The 17518-nt window shown below is 34.8% G+C and overlaps 2 protein-coding genes across 3 annotated transcripts; one reads left to right on the top strand and one right to left on the bottom strand.

Moving 5' to 3' along the window:
* The first annotated feature begins 1666 nt into the window (after positions 1 to 1666).
* LOC132030694 (uncharacterized protein C119.09c) lies at positions 1667 to 8277 on the top strand. Of its 2 annotated transcripts, none has more exons than XM_059420426.1 (3): positions 1667 to 1913; positions 3308 to 3456; positions 7890 to 8277. In XM_059420426.1, exons 1-3 carry the CDS (start codon positions 1839 to 1841, stop codon positions 8026 to 8028), a joined length of 363 nt encoding a protein of 120 aa, XP_059276409.1. In that variant the 5' UTR covers positions 1667 to 1838; the 3' UTR covers positions 8029 to 8277. The 2 variants fall into 2 exon arrangements, with proteins under 2 accessions (XP_059276409.1, XP_059276408.1); XM_059420425.1 differs by having other exon boundaries at positions 1674 to 2024.
* Positions 8278 to 10533: 2256 nt separating this feature from the next.
* Positions 10534 to 13581, bottom strand: LOC132030693 (dof zinc finger protein DOF4.6). The gene is made up of 3 exons (XM_059420424.1): positions 13330 to 13581; positions 12342 to 12812; positions 10534 to 11710 (listed from the first exon to the last, which is right to left on the bottom strand). Exons 1-3 carry the CDS (start codon positions 13351 to 13353, stop codon positions 11237 to 11239), a joined length of 969 nt encoding a protein of 322 aa, XP_059276407.1. The 5' UTR covers positions 13354 to 13581; the 3' UTR covers positions 10534 to 11236.
* Between the last annotated feature and the right edge of the window lie 3937 nt (positions 13582 to 17518).

The raw sequence follows: 17518 nt of genomic DNA, 5'->3' as shown, positions 1-17518 counted from the left end.
TAGTGTTACTAGTCCCTGGTTGCTCACGGCTAAGGAGTTTAGTATTAGGACCAGTTAATTGTTGTGCTTTCTTTGCTGCAGATTTGCCCCTTACTACTTGCCAATCCTCCTCATCTTGTGGCGTGGCATTCGACACCTCCTGCACATTGCTAAGTGCTAGTTCATCGCCTACTCCTGTTGCCTTTGTGACAATACCCTGTGCCTTCCATTCTTGCCTTTGTACTTGCTTAGGCTGGGGAATTGGCACATTTTTATGCTTCTCCTGTCCTGCTACTGGTGCAGGCCTCTCTGGTTGCTTCTTAACTTGACATGTGTGTCCAACTTGCAAACAAACTGGACAGTATATCGGCTTCCAATCATACCACACCCGTTGAATGAATGTTTTCCCCTTCGGATCTTGTACTTTGATGGTCTGCGGCAGCGGTCTCGTGACATCAACTTCTACCAAAATTCGAGCATATGATATTCTACTATACTGCGTAGTGCAATCGTCAGCATACAAAGGTTGGCCCAAACTACTCCCTATTTTTCCTAGAGCTGCTGCACCCCAAAGAACTAAGGGGAAGATCTGGAAGTTTAATCCACAAGGGAATAGTTGTTAGGATCTCATCATTGAAATTAAAGTCCTCAGTCCATGGCTTCATTATGACAGGCCGCTTGTTTAGCATGTGTGGACCAGAGCACATAACTGCATCTCTGTCTACCTCCTTCTCAAATCGCACCACAAAATACCCATCATTGTGGTAATACACTTTGGGTTTGGTTGCAAACCTCCCTTGCGCTACAATAAATCGCTCAATTGCTCCTATTGATGGCGAGGCTCCAACCACATATACCACAGCTGCTGATTTCCACTTGTTAGTTTCAACTGCAATATCTTCTTGTACCAGCTCAACCACCTTTTCACCGTCAACAATTTTAGGGGGAAAGAAAGTTAGCGACATTCCTCTCCCTGCTAGCTTATTGTTGTCAAACAAATTAGTCCAGATTGCTGCTTCTTGTTTCCCTGCAGCTGACTGAACCTGCTCATGCGCTCCAGATCCCCCCTCTACCACCTTGTCTTTTGCCGCCGCGATTTCCGGACGGTGAGTTGTTCCCTCCGTGGTGTTGTTGGGACTCTTCAAGCTTCCCCCCTGTAGAGAGGTTCCCCCCTTTTGTTTTGATTGAAAGCGCGCCTTCTGCGTGTGGCCGCGGCGCCTTACCCCACCCGCCGAGTCTCTCTTCCACTCGCGCGTCCTAGGGTTTTGTTGCACACCACCTATTTTGCCTTCCTTAGGTGTTGTTGCTAGTATCAACTCCACTGCTTGTCTGATGTCCTCATTCCGATCCTTGTTAGCGTCTTTCCGTGGTCGACCTCTTCCCATTCCGACGGGCGCAAGTTAGCACACGCCTATCGTGCGCCAAAACAGAAAGAGACTTTTTAATAAACGATTATCACCTATATTATCCTTAATAGATGCAGGAAAGTTTTAACTTGTCTTAATATCTATTTATTCAAATGAAATAGTAAACATAACTTTTTACCCTTCAAATTATATCATCTTAACCTTATCCATTTCTGAGATATTTTTTCTCAGAATAATTTATTTGATTTTTTAGAACCCATCAAAAGAGAAGAAGGAAAAAAAAAATACTAAATGAAATAGTACTAGTAGTTAAAAAAAAAAAGAAAGAAAAAAAAAAGAAAGAGAAATGAGGAACCTCAGGGGTCCTACCATCAAACCCACCGGCTATAGACTCGTCGTTTGATATTCCATTGATCAATTTACAACTTGGATTATTCAATTCCCATTTTTTCTTCTTCTTCAAATCCGTATTTTGGAATTGAATTGGGTAATATGGCGAATTTGTATGTAAGGGCAGTTCCGCCAACGGATCTGAATCGGAATACGGAGTGGTTTACGTATCCCGGTGTATGGACGACCTATATATTAATTCTATTTTTCGCATGGCTCCTTGTTTTATCCGTATTTGGTTGCTCACCTGGCATGGCTTGGACCATCGTTCATCTTTCTCATTTTCTCGTAACGCCTCTTTCTCTTCTCTTTCGTCTAATTGCTTTGCAATTTAGCCTTCGTAATACTTGTTGTTGTTGTTGTTGTATTCATTTGGAGACTTATTGTGCAAGTTGTAATTGATTTGAGTTAGGTCTAGCTTGGGTTATTCATTATTTGTTTATGTTCAGTTTGGAAAACAGAGATGCTGTGAGGTTGCTAGAGAAGTGGCGAATTCGGATTCTTTTAGTAGTATTAGTCTTGATTCCTAGATATAGCAGAAAATGGTACTGCCAACCCCTAACTATTTTGTGGTTGATGCATAGTTGATATGGTTCTTAGATAGATGGACAGGCCAAGTGTATCAAAAGCTACGGACTTCACTAGACATTATTACTATAGTCTTATATTGGTTTAGAGTATGGACTGTAATCTCTTTTAAAGTTGGGGAATTCTCACCACTTGAACTACCTTTTAGGATTGAGTTAGCTGTTGGTTCGTTTTCATTACATGGTATTAGAACCAGACCTATCCATGATATCAGTGTCGAGTTTTTCTGTTGTGTTATTCACGCTCTACATATCTAGTTCTAATCATAGTGAGATGTGGGACGATGGTGGTGGCGAGATGGATGTTAAATTCCCATATTCGTTGAGGGTACCTTTTATAGTCTCGTTATATGGTTTCGAGAATTCTCACCACTTAAACTAGTTTTTGCAGTTGAGTTATGTCCAAAACCATTTTCATGACAATTATGATGCGTGCCTAACGTTCCTTCTAATTTCTCTATTTGATCACCAATGCGCGGAGTAACAAGTACATTTGTAACTTCGGAGTTTTTGTCAAATGTGGATGGTTAATACTTTTATTAAGATTTCTAATATGAAAGATTAATATCTCTATTGTCCTTTTTGTGTCTTTTATCTTATTCTTGCTACGCTTTGCCTGTCTCATGTGTTCAGTAGCAAATAATTATCACTGTTTACCTATGTTATATGCTCTGAACAATGCTTGTATGCATAGTTCTTGGGCATGCCGAAGTCTAGTTGATGATCTTTACCTTCTTCTCTTTGGTACCCATTTGTGTGTGCGTGTGCGTGTTATTTTTTTCTTTTATCTGGTGTCATAGCATGGTAGGAGACCTTGTTAGTATATAACTACTCTGGATTTTATCTCTCTTTGTGAAAGACTCTGTCTTCTCTATTTATCTGCATTTCATTTATCACTAAATTCCACTTGAAGAAGGGAATGCAATCTGTACATACTCTAAATTTATGTGTCTTTACAAACTCGCTTTGTCTATTTATCTTCAGGTCACATATCAATGTTTTCACTGGAAGAAGGGAACACCATTTTCTGATGACCAAGGTATCTACAATAGGTTGACTTGGTGGGAGCAGATCGATAATGGGAAGCAACTTACACGCAATAGGAAGTTTCTAATGGTTGTCCCTGTGGTGCTGTAAGTAGTCAATTTCAGCAAGTTAATTTCTATTTAGACTTCTAATGTTATGAACAAGTTCATGCTTGCAAGTGTAGTTGACATGTATATGAGCTCTCCTACTGACTTGAAAAAGCTGCTAGGTTGCACCGTGATGCATTGTACAACAGTGCTTCTGATCATTGTAGAGTACATGTATAGGAATGCATAATGCTTTTAGGCTCTGATTATGCAGGCTTGGTTAACTAAAACTTCCTTTGATTCATTTTATATGAAATTATTATACTATTTGCAAAGTTAACAATTATCTGGCTGAGGTCTCAGGTTCAATTCCCAACCGAGACAAAAACACTAAGTGATCCCATTTGTTCTAGTCTTGTTGGACGGAGTTATCTGGTACTTGTTATTGGTGGTAGGTGGCAGGTATCCTGTGGAATTAGTCGAGGTGTGCAAGCTGGTTGCGACACTAAAATTATCAAAAAACAAATTATCTGGCTGAGAAGTCAGAAAATAGAGTGTAGTAGTTAGACAAATTAAGCATCCAAGCTTATGGAATTGTTGATCATGTAGCGGTTGAATGAAAACAACATGGATTACTCACAAATCTATGTTATGAGCAGCACATTCATGCATAACTTCCATGGTTAATGATATTAGTCCAAGTGTGAATTACACAAGTTTGATTGCTCTATTTTAAAGCTAGTTTGTGGGAATTGGTGTTGCACTAGCATAACTAAGCTTTGAATTTTACGAGAGGCCGAGAGACCAAGGGAGTCATTCAAAGGGGTTGGGTTCTAGTAATAGCAAAAACAATATAGTATGATATAATTCCTACTTATCAGGCTGTACTGGAAGCATTTTTCTACTAATTCTTAAATAGCTTCTCTAACAAAGCTTCACCGCAACCTGAGCAAATTGATATAATCTATTACTACTAAAAAGCTTTTGGGAGGAATTGGTGGTGAAAATATTACCTCAAGTGGATAATATGTTGGATAAAGAGAGGGTAGTTTAGGTGGAAAGCACCCTCCATCTCAACATTACAGTTTGTGTTCGAGTCACCATGTTACCATATAAAAAAAAAAACTGGCTAAGGTGTCTGATTAAATCTCGTAGTTGGGTTTTTTTGGGACTCTTATAGGATAGGAAAAAATGGCTTCACAGTCTCCTAGAGATTGGCATATTAAAGGAAGAATTAACACACAGAATATGATGGCTGAAATGGTGGACTATTGTACGATAGGAAGAGATCTAACAAGCTGAAGGGCCAAGTTCTATAAAGTGGTTGTGGCACCAGCAATATTACGTGGTAGTGAATGTTAGCCAAGATGAATGTTTCTAGTCGTTGAGTATCTCTTAAAATCAATGCAAGTTTAGCTAAAAATAAGATCAAAGGTTCTGTATGAGTGATGCCAATTAGTTGGAAGTAAGGCTATTTATTATAGATTTAATGTCTGTGTAAGGTTAAGTGTAAATTTAGATATCTCTAGTTTCAGAGAACCCCCAATTTGCCTTAATTATTTATTATTGAAATGAACTTGACCTGAATAGAGTGAAATGGATATTAAGGATTTCACTAGCCTACTCTGGGTAGTTTGAGGTTGTTGCATAGTTGATTTACATACCCTAATTGTAGTATAGTTTAGTAGGAAGTTGGTTTCACCTAATTTTTAGACCTACATATTACGTGGTGAAACCAAAATCTGGCAGTTTTAGAAAGTGTTAGGCTGTTACCTATAATGACTAAAGCAGAACTGCAGAAGGTACATCTGGATGTGCCATGGCTGAATGACTGTGCCAGGTTTCATGAGCAATTATTGAGGATTCACAGCTATTTGCCACTAATGGACTTCTCCCTAAGGTGGATAATAACAACAACATACCCAGTGAAATCCCTCAATGTGGGGTCTGGGGAGGGTAAAGTGCACGTAGACCTTCACCCCGCCTTGAGAGGTAAGGAGGCTGTTTCCGAAAGACCCTCAGCTCAAGAGAAAACAAGACAAAAGAGTCAGATAAGGACAAGCATATCAGAGCAATGCGAAAATGAGAAATAACAAGAGCGAAGAAGTCACGATAAAACAACCTGAAAAGACAAGACCCAACAAATATAACCAGAAATCAAAGGGCAATAAACGATAGAGCAAAACTACGACCACTAGTGCGAAAGAATAAGTGAGACTACCTACTAGCCTTACTAGCCTTCTATCCTAATTTGAGTCCTTCACAACCTCCTATCTAAGGTCATGTCCTCGGTAAGCTGGAACTGCGCCATGTCCTGTCTAATTACCTCTCCCCAATACTTCTTTGGCCTACCTCTACCTCTCCTGAAACGGTCCATAGCCAACCTCTCACTCACACCACCGCATTGAGGCATCCGTGTCTCTCCTCTTCACATGCCCAAACCATCTCAGCCTCGCTTCCCGCGTCTTGTCCTCCACCGATGCCACTCCCACCTTGTCCCGGATGTCTCCATTCCTAATCCTAAGGTGGATATACAACTGTTTTGAGTTCCTCATTAGTGCTTATGACGTTTATGAATTTGTTGAGAACCCAAATGCTCCACGAGAAATGGAGCAGAGTTCTCCTCTGAAAGAATCATGCAAAATTTTCATTTGATGAAAGTTAAGTTTCGGTGGACCTATTACCCAAAAATAAAAAGATAATGACTGTAAACTTTTGATGAGAAAAGAATTATTATGGTTTGCTTTATAACTGTTGGTAGTCACCATCCAAAAGGTTGTCTATACTCAAGGTTTTAGAAGTTAATAAATGTAGTAATGTACCATTGACCCTGGAAAAACTATCTAACTTGTGGTATTTGAAGGAGGAAAGTCATAGTCTTGTGGTCGCAAGTCTCAATCTTCGCTCTTTGAGAGCTTCTCTCTGGAGTGCCAGAATCGAGTTTTCTGAATTTGGTTCTCCTCATGAAGCTTGAGGTTTGGAATGATTTAGAAAAAGCGTGTCACATAATAAATTATTTTCAAAGCATTGCTGATTAATTTCTACCTATTAAACACTAATCTTTTACAGAGATGGCTACTACTTTTTCAATATTTTAAGGAGGAAAAAAATATGTTTTATTCATTAGAAAGCATTATGATTTCGTCCTTTGACAATATGGATTGTTGTTTAGGAAGCTCGCGAGTTCTCAATGAGATAGAGCATTAGGAAAAAGAACACATTTAGTCTGCTAAGCTCAGCTGGCTCCTGAAACTTGTGTTCGTATTGTAACTTACATTGTGAGTTGCACCTGGAAATATGTACCTTTTTGGTTTTATAAAAAAGTATGTGTATACCTTTTTGGTATTTGATCTTCTTCAGTGGAACAAGCTTCATTGAGGTAGTTGAGTTGTATGCAAAACAATTCTAGTAGACAGTGTTTAATGTCAGAAATAGAAATCAGAAATGGTAGAAAAAACGATGAGAGAGTATTCAAGGAAATGCACACATCAATTCCACATCCTTGTTTGCGTAGTGTTTTCTCTTTAAATATATTTCTGTGGATCTTTGCATTTTGAGAATTTGTCTTGGATTATGAAGTGCAGTATGAAATGTCAAACTCATTATTCATGCAAATGTCAAATTCATTATTCATGCAAGTATATGTAAGCAAAGCATATTGTGTTTGGGCTTAGGTTTTTTTTCACATGTTGGTGAAGTGGCTGCTCTGTGTATCTTTCTTCCACATAATTTTTGGCTGTCCATTGGGGGATGGGGTTTCTTACAGAGTGGTTTGAAACACTTTCTTTAGGGGTTCATCAGAATAAGCTGTGGGCAAGGGATGAAGTTTGTGCATGTTTGTTTGAGCTAGTGGTTCTTTTGGGTGGAGGGGTGGGGGTTCTGTGGTTGGCATGTTTATGGCTCCCTATCTTAAAATATGTATATTGAAAGTATTTTGCAGCATTCTCTTCTTATTCATCCTTTTTTCTTATTAGTGATGAAAAATTCTCCTTTCCCCTGCTTGTATTACTTTCCTAGATATTGGTCTATCCTCCTTTATTATGAAGGAACAATTAAAGAGATAACATCCTCTCTATCTAGACGCTGAATGAGGTGAATGTTGAGGCATATTGTTTGGTGCCTAATTGAACAATACTGAATCATATTAATGACACACTCATACACTAGCTTATGCACTGTCACTTGAAAAAGGAATTATTGAAGGCTAACTAATGCTGAAGCTCAGCAAGTGGAAAAGGGTGGTGGTCTCATTTATTGTACCCCGAATCAACAACTAGTGCAGCTTTTGTATTAATGATGTTGTTGGACATTGATTTGTTTGCCATTCGCCTTGTCTGTTCCACCAACTATACGATGAACCTCTTTTTCCTTTTCCCCTTAGAGAAAAAACTCTTTATTGTAACTGATATGGTTTGTAGTTGTCTATTGTAACTTATCCCCTTTTCTCTGTGATGCCTTTGCATTTGTGTTCTCATTCTTCTTTCTTTTCACAGGTACTTGATAGCCTCGCATACAACTGATTATCAACACCCGATGCTGTTCTTCAACACAATCGCAGTTTTTGTACTGGTCGTTGCCAAATTTCCAAATATGCACAAGGTTCGTATTTTCGGGATCAATGCGGATCAATGAGCTGGTGTTCAACTGAATACATACCACAGAAAAGAAATAGTACTAGTTGGTTTGCTTTTTAAGCATTATGAGTAAAAGTGGGATGCCCCTGTACAGATGCAAGTACTGGAAAGGGTAATCATTATTTTGTAAAAGAAATCAGCTTGTTCTCTCTTTGTATGAACTGTTTGTATGAGAATGCTGAGATATCGATTGAGTTATGATATTATTCTTGTAACCCGGTGTGGGCAATACCTCAATTTTCTTGAATCACATCGTTCATGAGCTTGATAATATCGATGAAAGTACTATGAAGGCTATGAACATAGAAGTGGTTAGCAATTTGAAGAAAATGCAATTTGAAGAAAATGATCTCAAATCTTATTGTATAGCCCCTAATCAAATTGATTGGATTCAGAAGTGGAAGAAATCATTTCATCTAATAAGAACTGTTGGTTTAGCCGAAGATAACACGCTGGGACAAATCAGTTTATAAGCATTTTAGCTTATGTATGCTTTCAGTAAACATCAAAGGTAAGTATGAGTCGAAAATCATTCCGAAGGCATAAATGAGACACCCCTCAACTTAGGTTTTTTCGTGTAAAGTTTGACCAAATCTCAAAATGTCATTTTCAAAACAAAACTTCTAACTCTCTCCCAATTCCATTTTCGTGTTTCCACTATCAGAAAAAAGACTTTTAACAGAAAATGTTTCAACTCCTGAAAAGTTTAGGGGGAAAACCAGCATATTAGTGAATTCTGTTAAGAGATCCCAATTTTCACGGGATAAAAAAGATTCATAAATGTGCAAACTTTTTGTTGTTTTTATTATCCAACATCCACTAGGAGAAAAGTGACACCTCCTAAAATGGCCACAAGAAAATGACCCACAAACTAAATCCTTGAAAAAAGATTCAACTATTTCAGGCTTTGATTCTCCACCGGTGATTATGCACAAGTGAGTAGTGACTTACAGCAATTAACAAATCTTTCTTTTAATAATTGTAGCTTCCAAATTCATTTGCACGCGCTTTAATTAATTTCACGAGGCACCTGCTATCTCCCACCAACACAAAACTAACGGAATAGTATTTGCTATCTGCTTCGAGTAATTACCTGTTATGAGTAACTCTATCTATCAATCCTTAAATAGATGCAAAGAAAAATCACATAGTAATATTTTTACTTCTGCTAAGATTTGAATCTGAAATTTCATTAGGGATTCGGACTTAAAACTTCTCACTTTCTCCTTGATATAGGATAAAATAATTTAATTAAATGAAGAACATATGATAAATGAATATTTATGCAATCAACTTTAACTCGTTTAAGATCGAGATTTGGTTATTGTCGTAGGGCAAAAATTAATGGAATTTTTGTACAAGATTTATATAGTTCATATATTAATAATTTATTACTGAATACTGGAGGCTGTAGATCTGGAGTAAAGTGGGAGTGATTATTCTTTTGCACGAATGTCAAGGGGAATGTTTGTGGATCCCACATTATGACAAAAAGAAACTAAAGATTGTCAGGTTTATTTCTTACTCCTTAATTTATAAGAACATGCGTATTGGGTGCAATTATAATCCCATTGAAACTGCTACTTGGCCAGCTTTTCTTCATGATGTACATGGTAATCAATAGGGATTATTTAAATTACCAAAGAATAAAGAAAACAAAAAGGAAAGATAAAAACGTCGCAGCAACAATTTCTCTAGTGTGAATGTATATGGACGTGCTGAAAAAAAATGTATATGGACGTAAGTAGTAACGCGGATTCAAGATTTATATTTTAAAATTTAAGAATTCTAAAATTTATTGTACATACATATTCAGTAAAAAGAATTAACAATACATATTCCTTTATGTACCACTTAACCAAAAGAAAAAGTAAAAAGGGAAGAATAAGCAAGGAGCGTGTCTTTAACATCTTCCCACTTTTTCGAGCAAAAATTGCTTAATCATGGTTTAAAAATAGAAGAAATGGTTTTGCCTCAAGAGTTTTGATTCAGAAGTAAAGGTGCAGCACAATGTGTGAGTTAAGCACACATCACCGATTCAAATTCTAGCTAGTAAAGCTTTGTATTTAAGGGGAAATAAAAGAGTAGAGAAACAAATTACTTTCTATTAAATTCAAATTTCGTGTTAGTTGTACTTCAGAAATTTCTCGATTATCAAAAGATTAAAACAAGGTCACATACACCTCCTTTCACCATGAAATTAAAAGCCTTTTCCCCCTTAAAAACAAGTTCTCAGTAGACCAAATTAAATGTACGTGGTGATAGCACTAGAATTTGATCGATTAAATTGCACATGCACTCAACTAAGAAACTCTAATAATTAAAGCCACTATATACTGTAATTAATCAAACCTGGCCGCTCTTTTTAATTGTCCAAAATCCTTGTCCCTATGATATGCTCATGGCTTTAAGTCATATACAGCCATTTGAAGTGAATCAGAACCTTGCAACCTTAAAAGCTTTCTTGGGAAAAGAGTAAAATAAAAGCATAGGTAAAACTATATAATCATGAAATAAACAATGTTTATATTCATAAAGTTGGCTGCAAAAATGTACTTGCAGAATTAACAAGTTTCTCAAAGCTCAATTACAATATAATACATTTATTTTTCTAATGGCATAGAACAATTAACATTAATAATGGGATCTCTTTGCCTTCTCTTTGTGATAGTAGAATAATATGATCATCACCTCATGTTATAGGCATCAAATTTTGTACCCTCCAAAAAATTTGGGCTTGATTTCTTCTTCCACAATATAGTTCTTCCACAATATCAAGTCATATATATAAACTCACGATGAAGCAAACCTAAAATAAGCTTCACATAACTTCCCACCAACTAATATAATTCAAAGTAAATTAATGACAACTATACTAAAAATGAAGAAAAGATTTAGGAGAAATGAGAATTCCTTTTAACCTATGAGTTAGTTTTGAAGAAATTAAATCCAAACAAGCCACCCACCAATAAACACTACAAGAATTTTTTTTTTTTAAAAAAAAATCTCATAAATCAAGATTTATAGTCCAGTGATATCAGTGAGAGTCGTTCACGCAGAAAGTGCGTGGTCAATTCTCATTGTACCCTTCTCACTTTCCTAATCCCCCAATGTGATAGTAAAACTTTTTTCCTTAAAAGAAGAGAAACCCCATAAAGAAAAGAAAAAAAAAACCTTGATAAATTATAATATAGGATATTTTTTTTTTACCAAGATCCTCCTCCTCCTAACATCCCATTCCAATATCCATTAGTAGATTGATCTCCAACATGCTGATGATGATGATCTCCATTATGCTCATTAGCACCATCACTTGTGTTATTATTTGTGCTTGAAACTTGCTTTAGACCTACAAAAGGAAACAAAAACCTTCCACTTGTATTTGTCTCTTGGAGATTGTTGTTTCCATAGGCACTATGAACGTTATTTCCAAGTCCATGATCCAATGAGAAATTTAGGGATGGCAACGAAAATCCCGAAGAGTTATAAACTGACTTTGTCTCAGAAATTGGCATTGACATGAAGGAATTATTCAATCCCCTTGATGTGATCCCATTAAATAACTCCATTGCTGAAAGTTGAGATGGAGGAGAAGCGGAAGAAGAAGAAGATGGAGGAGGAGGCAGAGATGAAATATTGGGACTATTGTTGTCCTTGTTACTGCCATCATAATTCGGTACCTGTTCATGTTGGACGAATAAAAGTAGAAATCAGAGAAGTAATTCTAAACAAATTATTGTAACTTGAACAGTCGAGCAGTAACTTTAAGAAAAATTATAACTTTACCAAAGCATGTTGTTCTGTTAACTTGTACACTCACGTATAAACGTACAGTCGAGACTTTTCGATTATACGTAATAATGTTTGTTTTGAATGAGGAAGAGTAGAAATCAAAATAATTCTGAACATATAATTGTAACTTGAATAGTCGACTAGTAACTTTAAAAAAAATTGTAACTTTACTAAAACGTGTTATTCTGTTAACTTGTACACTCACACGAACAAATGTACAGTAAGGACTCTTCGATTATACATATATACATATTAATGTTCGTTTTGAATGAGGAAGAGTAGAAATCAGAGAAGTAATTCTAAACATATTATTGTAACTTGAACAGTCGAGTAGTAACTTCAATTTTTTTTATATCTTTACTGAAATGTGTTGTTTTAATAACTTGTACACTCATACGTATAAACGTACAAGAGAAACTCTTTCGATTTTACATATTAATTTTTGCCAACTAATTTCGAAAAATCTAAGCACTCGTTACAAATTAAAATGAAGAAGAACACATTAAACTTTAATGGTACCTGAATTAGCTCAGAGATAGTCTTGAAATCAGATGAAAAACCCAAGTTGAGATCTCGGCTCCCTTCATGGATGATCTTACTAGGGTTTTGATCATGATGATGTTGAGGTGGTGGTGGTGGGACAACCAAATCAGGAAGTTTTTTCAAAGGATTAATTATAACATGATTATTTGAATTGTAAGGGGAAGAATTAGAGGAAGATTTCTTGTTTTTCCTTGAACCACCACCAACAGGAATATTTCTAAGAGATCCACCTGCAGTCCAATATCTTCTACAAGTCTTGCAGAAATACCTTGGCTGAGAAAGACTATAGTTGTTGTAATAACAAAACTTTGTGTTTGTCGAATTGCACCTTGGACAGTTCAAAGCTTGGTCTTTTTGCGGCCTAACTAATTTTCTTTCAGCACAATTAGGTTTTGATGAGCCATTTGTGTTTGGTATTATCTCTTCCATGGGCTTCACCACTATCTCCTATGAGAAAAATAAAATAAAAGAGGAAATTAAAAACAATCAACAACATTAAATTCTTATCAACCTATAATTTCAAAAGTATGAATCAGTATAATGATTCAGTACTTGTAAAAATGAAAAAAAATTAATTATCAAATTTAAATCTTAGATCCGACTCTGAATTTTACTGCTCATATCTAGCAAGAGCATCTACTAGCTAGTAAGCACCATAAAGATTTTCAGATGAATGCTTTGTACTTGTAAGTATGATAATAACAAATTTGATCTTTTTTTCACTTTGTCAACTTTTTTACAATCACATATATAGAACAAAAAAGAAAAAGATAAAGAGTGTTACCTATATATGATGAAAATAATTATTGAAAATTAAATATAAAGTGGGGAAACCATCATCTTTCTCAAAAGTGATGCAAATTTCAAACTAGAAAATTAAAACTCTAATCCAACAAATACCAAAAAATAAAAAAATAATTGATGAGATCAAGAAAAACAAAGGAAATATACTCTAGTTTAATACCTGAGGCCATTGAGCAGTATCCATTGATGATGAAGAAGCAGAAGAAACAAAGAACAAATGGTGTTTTTTTTTTTTTTTTTTTTTTGTGTGTGTGTGTGTGTGTGTGTGTGAAAAGAAAAAGATGAGCAGCTTTATGAGCAAGTTGTTTTAAAAGCAGAAAAAGGAATGTTTGAGAGGGTTTGTGGATGTTGTGTTGCGCTTTATGTTTGTGGGAGAAGAGAGAGACTGAATGAATAAAATGACATCTTCTTTATTTAACTTATTGACTATTTGTATATTAGTAGTAGTTTTTTAATTTGTTAGTGGAAGAATATATGCCTTTGCAGATATAATATTTTTATATGCAATGGTGGAGTTATCTTTCTGACTAGAGAGGAGCCTGTCATTAAGTCAAATTGGTCTCCTTTTAATATAATTCTTTAGGCATATGAATTATATCCTGTAAATTTACACCGAAGTAATTGACCAGCAAATAATGGGATTTTACAGTTCGAGTCTTGAATTTTATAGAAGATTTTTGGTTAAAATGAATTGGGTTTAATATTTTTTATTTTTTACTTAAAAATCAGGTGTCACGCGGTTGAAAGTGGCTGGATAAGTCTTTTCGGTTTGAGTGACATTTTAAGTAAAAGTTTTTAAAAAAAGATATTTTTTCTAATACAAAAAAGGGTAACTTTATTCACCTATTTCTAATAATTGAGTAACCACTTAAACGAAGAACTCATATTTCTCTTCATTAGCTTTTAACATCCAGCTTTAGACACTAATAATATGGATAATCTTTTCCCTCAGAAAAGTGCCAATGCTTTTAATATGGTAATAAGCATGAATAATCATTGTTGTTATAAAGTTTATATATATCCTAGTAATAATTGTGTCAGCAAATTGCATAGTTACTTCTTTTGAGTGGTTCATTACTAGTTTGAAAGAACAAAAAGAAGGAAAAAACTAGTAGCTAGATGGATTCATAAGAAAGATTCAGATTTTCTAGTTACCCATTGGATTTATTTAGCTAGAAAAAGAAGAAAGAAGAAATGAAACAAGTAAAATGTTGTTAAATTTTTTTAACCAAGGCTAGTAATTTGTATGCTCAAAGTTTCATAACGATCCCCTTAAATATGTACATTTTGTTATTAATCTGTATTACGAAATAGTAACTTAGCAAAATTTCCGAAATCGAACTTTATAAAATCGAAAGTATAAACCAATGTAAAAACGAATGCGAAAAAATAATCGAAAGAGTATACGAAAATATTTTTAAAAACGTAAATCCGGCCCAATTGAATGTACAAGGTGTCGCCCTAAGGAAATTATTCCCCAAGTACCCGAGGTTGAATGTGGAATATTTCCTCCCAGATAGAAGGATTTCATTCACCGGTGTATTGGTACCAAAAACTCGATGTCGTGATCCACTTAACGACAACGATATCACACAGGAGTAAATTTTTTAAGAGAGTAGAAGAATAAAGAATATCAGAAAATTCGTAAGTAATAATCTGAATATTAACAGGAATTTATAGCCATTAATGCGCGGGTTGGGAAAAGGTTTGCAACTTTTCAGAAAGGTTTGGGTCAGACTCACGGATTCGGGTCACTAACGGGTCAGGATTCGGAAATTAATTAATTAATTAATTAATTAAATAATAATTAATTAAATTAAAATTAAAGGAAATTTGGTCCAAAAAGATTATCAATCAATCAAATCATTTGACCAAATCCAAAGCTCGGCGACGACGACGGCGCGAGGAGAGACCCTCTACTTGACCCATTTAGCAACAAGAAGGAGTGCTTCTACTTTTAAGTAGTAGAATTTTTCTTTCCACCACCTATGAGAGACAAATGCTTATTTCATAAAGCAAGAGGGAACAACTCATTTTTCCTCCACTTCTTTTCCCTCCATTTCCCATTCAACCTATCCATTAAACCCAACACATTTAACTAGTTAAATCATTAAGGGATGTCGTTGCTGACGCCTCAAGATTTTTTTAAACCGTGAATGCTCAGTTGCCTGAAATCTCGAAGAACTTTGAAATTAGATACTCCATCAATATTATTGTATGTTATTAGTGGTTATCAACATAAAAATCTAACATTTTGGTAACACATAATGAATCCTTGTTTAGCAACCACACATGTCTAACCAAATCAAATTCTCTCTCGATACGTTCCAAGCATCCATAACTACATTCACTACAAGAAAAAATATATTTGGCAATAATTTTTTTTTTTTGTTGCATAGACTTTTCTCAACTGTTGTTATTGCAACAACGTGCAACAACTTTTTTTGTTGTTGCCAAAAGTACTTTTTGCAACAATAATCAATACTATGACAACAAAATTAAATTCTTTGGCAACAAAAAAGTTCATTTGCCAACAATAAAACTAAGTTGTGGCCAAATATTAAATTTTTTGTTGCAATTTCTATACTTTCTTACGGTGATTATATTAAATATCGCATATATAAATATTGTGAACAAATGAGGTCTCGGATGGAAAATCTTTTAGTATGAGGTGCGTTAGTACCCACTTTAGTGAATATATCTGGTCCAAATTTGAACTAATTTAGATTTTGTATATTGAATAGTTAAATCCAAATTAAATGAAAGAAAAATGTAAGAGGGTATTTTTATTTTGACCTAAAAAGGTGGTAACTGGAAGGACGGTGACATGGAATATATAGTGTATGTAGGGTTGAGGGAACCAGCACATAGAATAGCACTCCACGTTAGAAATGACTAGACTCCATCATCAAGGACCTTTCATAAAGTAAAAGCACTCAATTATTTCCATGTTTTAATCAAGTGGATTTTAGGGTTTAAAATTTTAATTAATTAGCATTTTACTGTTTTGTTAGAATCTCTGTATTGCTCTTTGTCATTCTCCAATTTGGACGACATGTAGCACTTAAAAGACTTGTTTTCATTGACTTAAGGTGTTTGATCATGAAATTAAATCTCGTGTAGGAGGAGGATTGGAACACAAATAGATGCAAGTACATGCAAGTCATGTTTATCTAGTTATTCGTCCTTTGAGACAAGGATTTAAAGATGTATGCACTTATTGCTGTATAATTTTTCTATTACCAGCAATTCTAACGTGTTATTATGTTAGTTACCTTTTTTACTAGATTATTAATTAATGTTACGTTTGTCAAGAAATTTACATGTAATTATCTAACCAATGATTTGATTGTGTAAATATATTTTACACCTTCGATGCATAAATTTTAAGATCTTATAGTATACAACTGTTTTCTTTTAAAGTCTAATGGTTGTGGAAGAATTGGACAACGACAAATGATTCTTCATAGCAAACAACTTACAGTTTAATTAAGCTGACTAGTAAATATAACTTAGATCCGTAATAGAAACATCATACGAGGACCTCGATCGTGCATTAATTATCTCCTCATTTTCCACAATTAAAATAATTAGACATCATCGTAAAAGTGACCAAAACTTGAAGGTTGAGAAACTTCCTACCTTTCTGAATCAAACTTTTTACATGAACTTTAATTCCCTTTTTTCCCTCTAAAAGTTTTATAATAAAATATTAATTCTGGGTATATATATCATATCCACATGAGTCTAAGAAATAATGGTATGGATACCTTTCTTTTAGACGAAGGAAATAGTTTATAATCAACACGTAATCCAGTTCCTAATACTTAAGTTTTTACTTTTTGTATATAAAATTAATTGGATTTTGCCTTTTTACTTCCTTTTTCCTTAAAGTCCCTTTTTATGACATTGCACTTTGCTCCAAGTCAAATTGCCTTCAATTCACTCTTCATCTTTTTGGTCTTTGCAACCGCAATTTATAGAAAAGACAATAAAACAGTTTTTTGGTTACAAAAAGAAAAAGTGAATAAAAAGTTAAAGAAACGAGTAGTGAGATTTAGGTCAAGATTTAATCCATGCTTTGTCGGTTTGTTATTTGAATCAGACAATGATGAAAAGGCGCTCTTCTAATTTGATTTAAACTAAAAAATTATGGTGACAACTAAAAAATTTATATTAGGGTGCTCAACTGTTTTTATTTGAAATTACTTTTGAAATTGGATGCTTGGTTAATATATTTGTATGAATTAATAGATCTTTTGTTTATATAAGTAAAAGTGTTTGGCTAAAAATAATGAGTGCATGCTTGAACACCCACAACGCCAGGAAATTTTGCTAGTTGTCCCTTT

This window comes from Lycium ferocissimum, chromosome 9 (genome assembly GCF_029784015.1).
Source record: "Lycium ferocissimum isolate CSIRO_LF1 chromosome 9, AGI_CSIRO_Lferr_CH_V1, whole genome shotgun sequence".
In the NCBI taxonomy this organism is placed as follows: domain Eukaryota; kingdom Viridiplantae; phylum Streptophyta; class Magnoliopsida; order Solanales; family Solanaceae; genus Lycium; species Lycium ferocissimum.
Note: the sequence above shows the minus strand (reverse complement) of the source record. Positions and strands in the feature narration are given on the sequence as shown.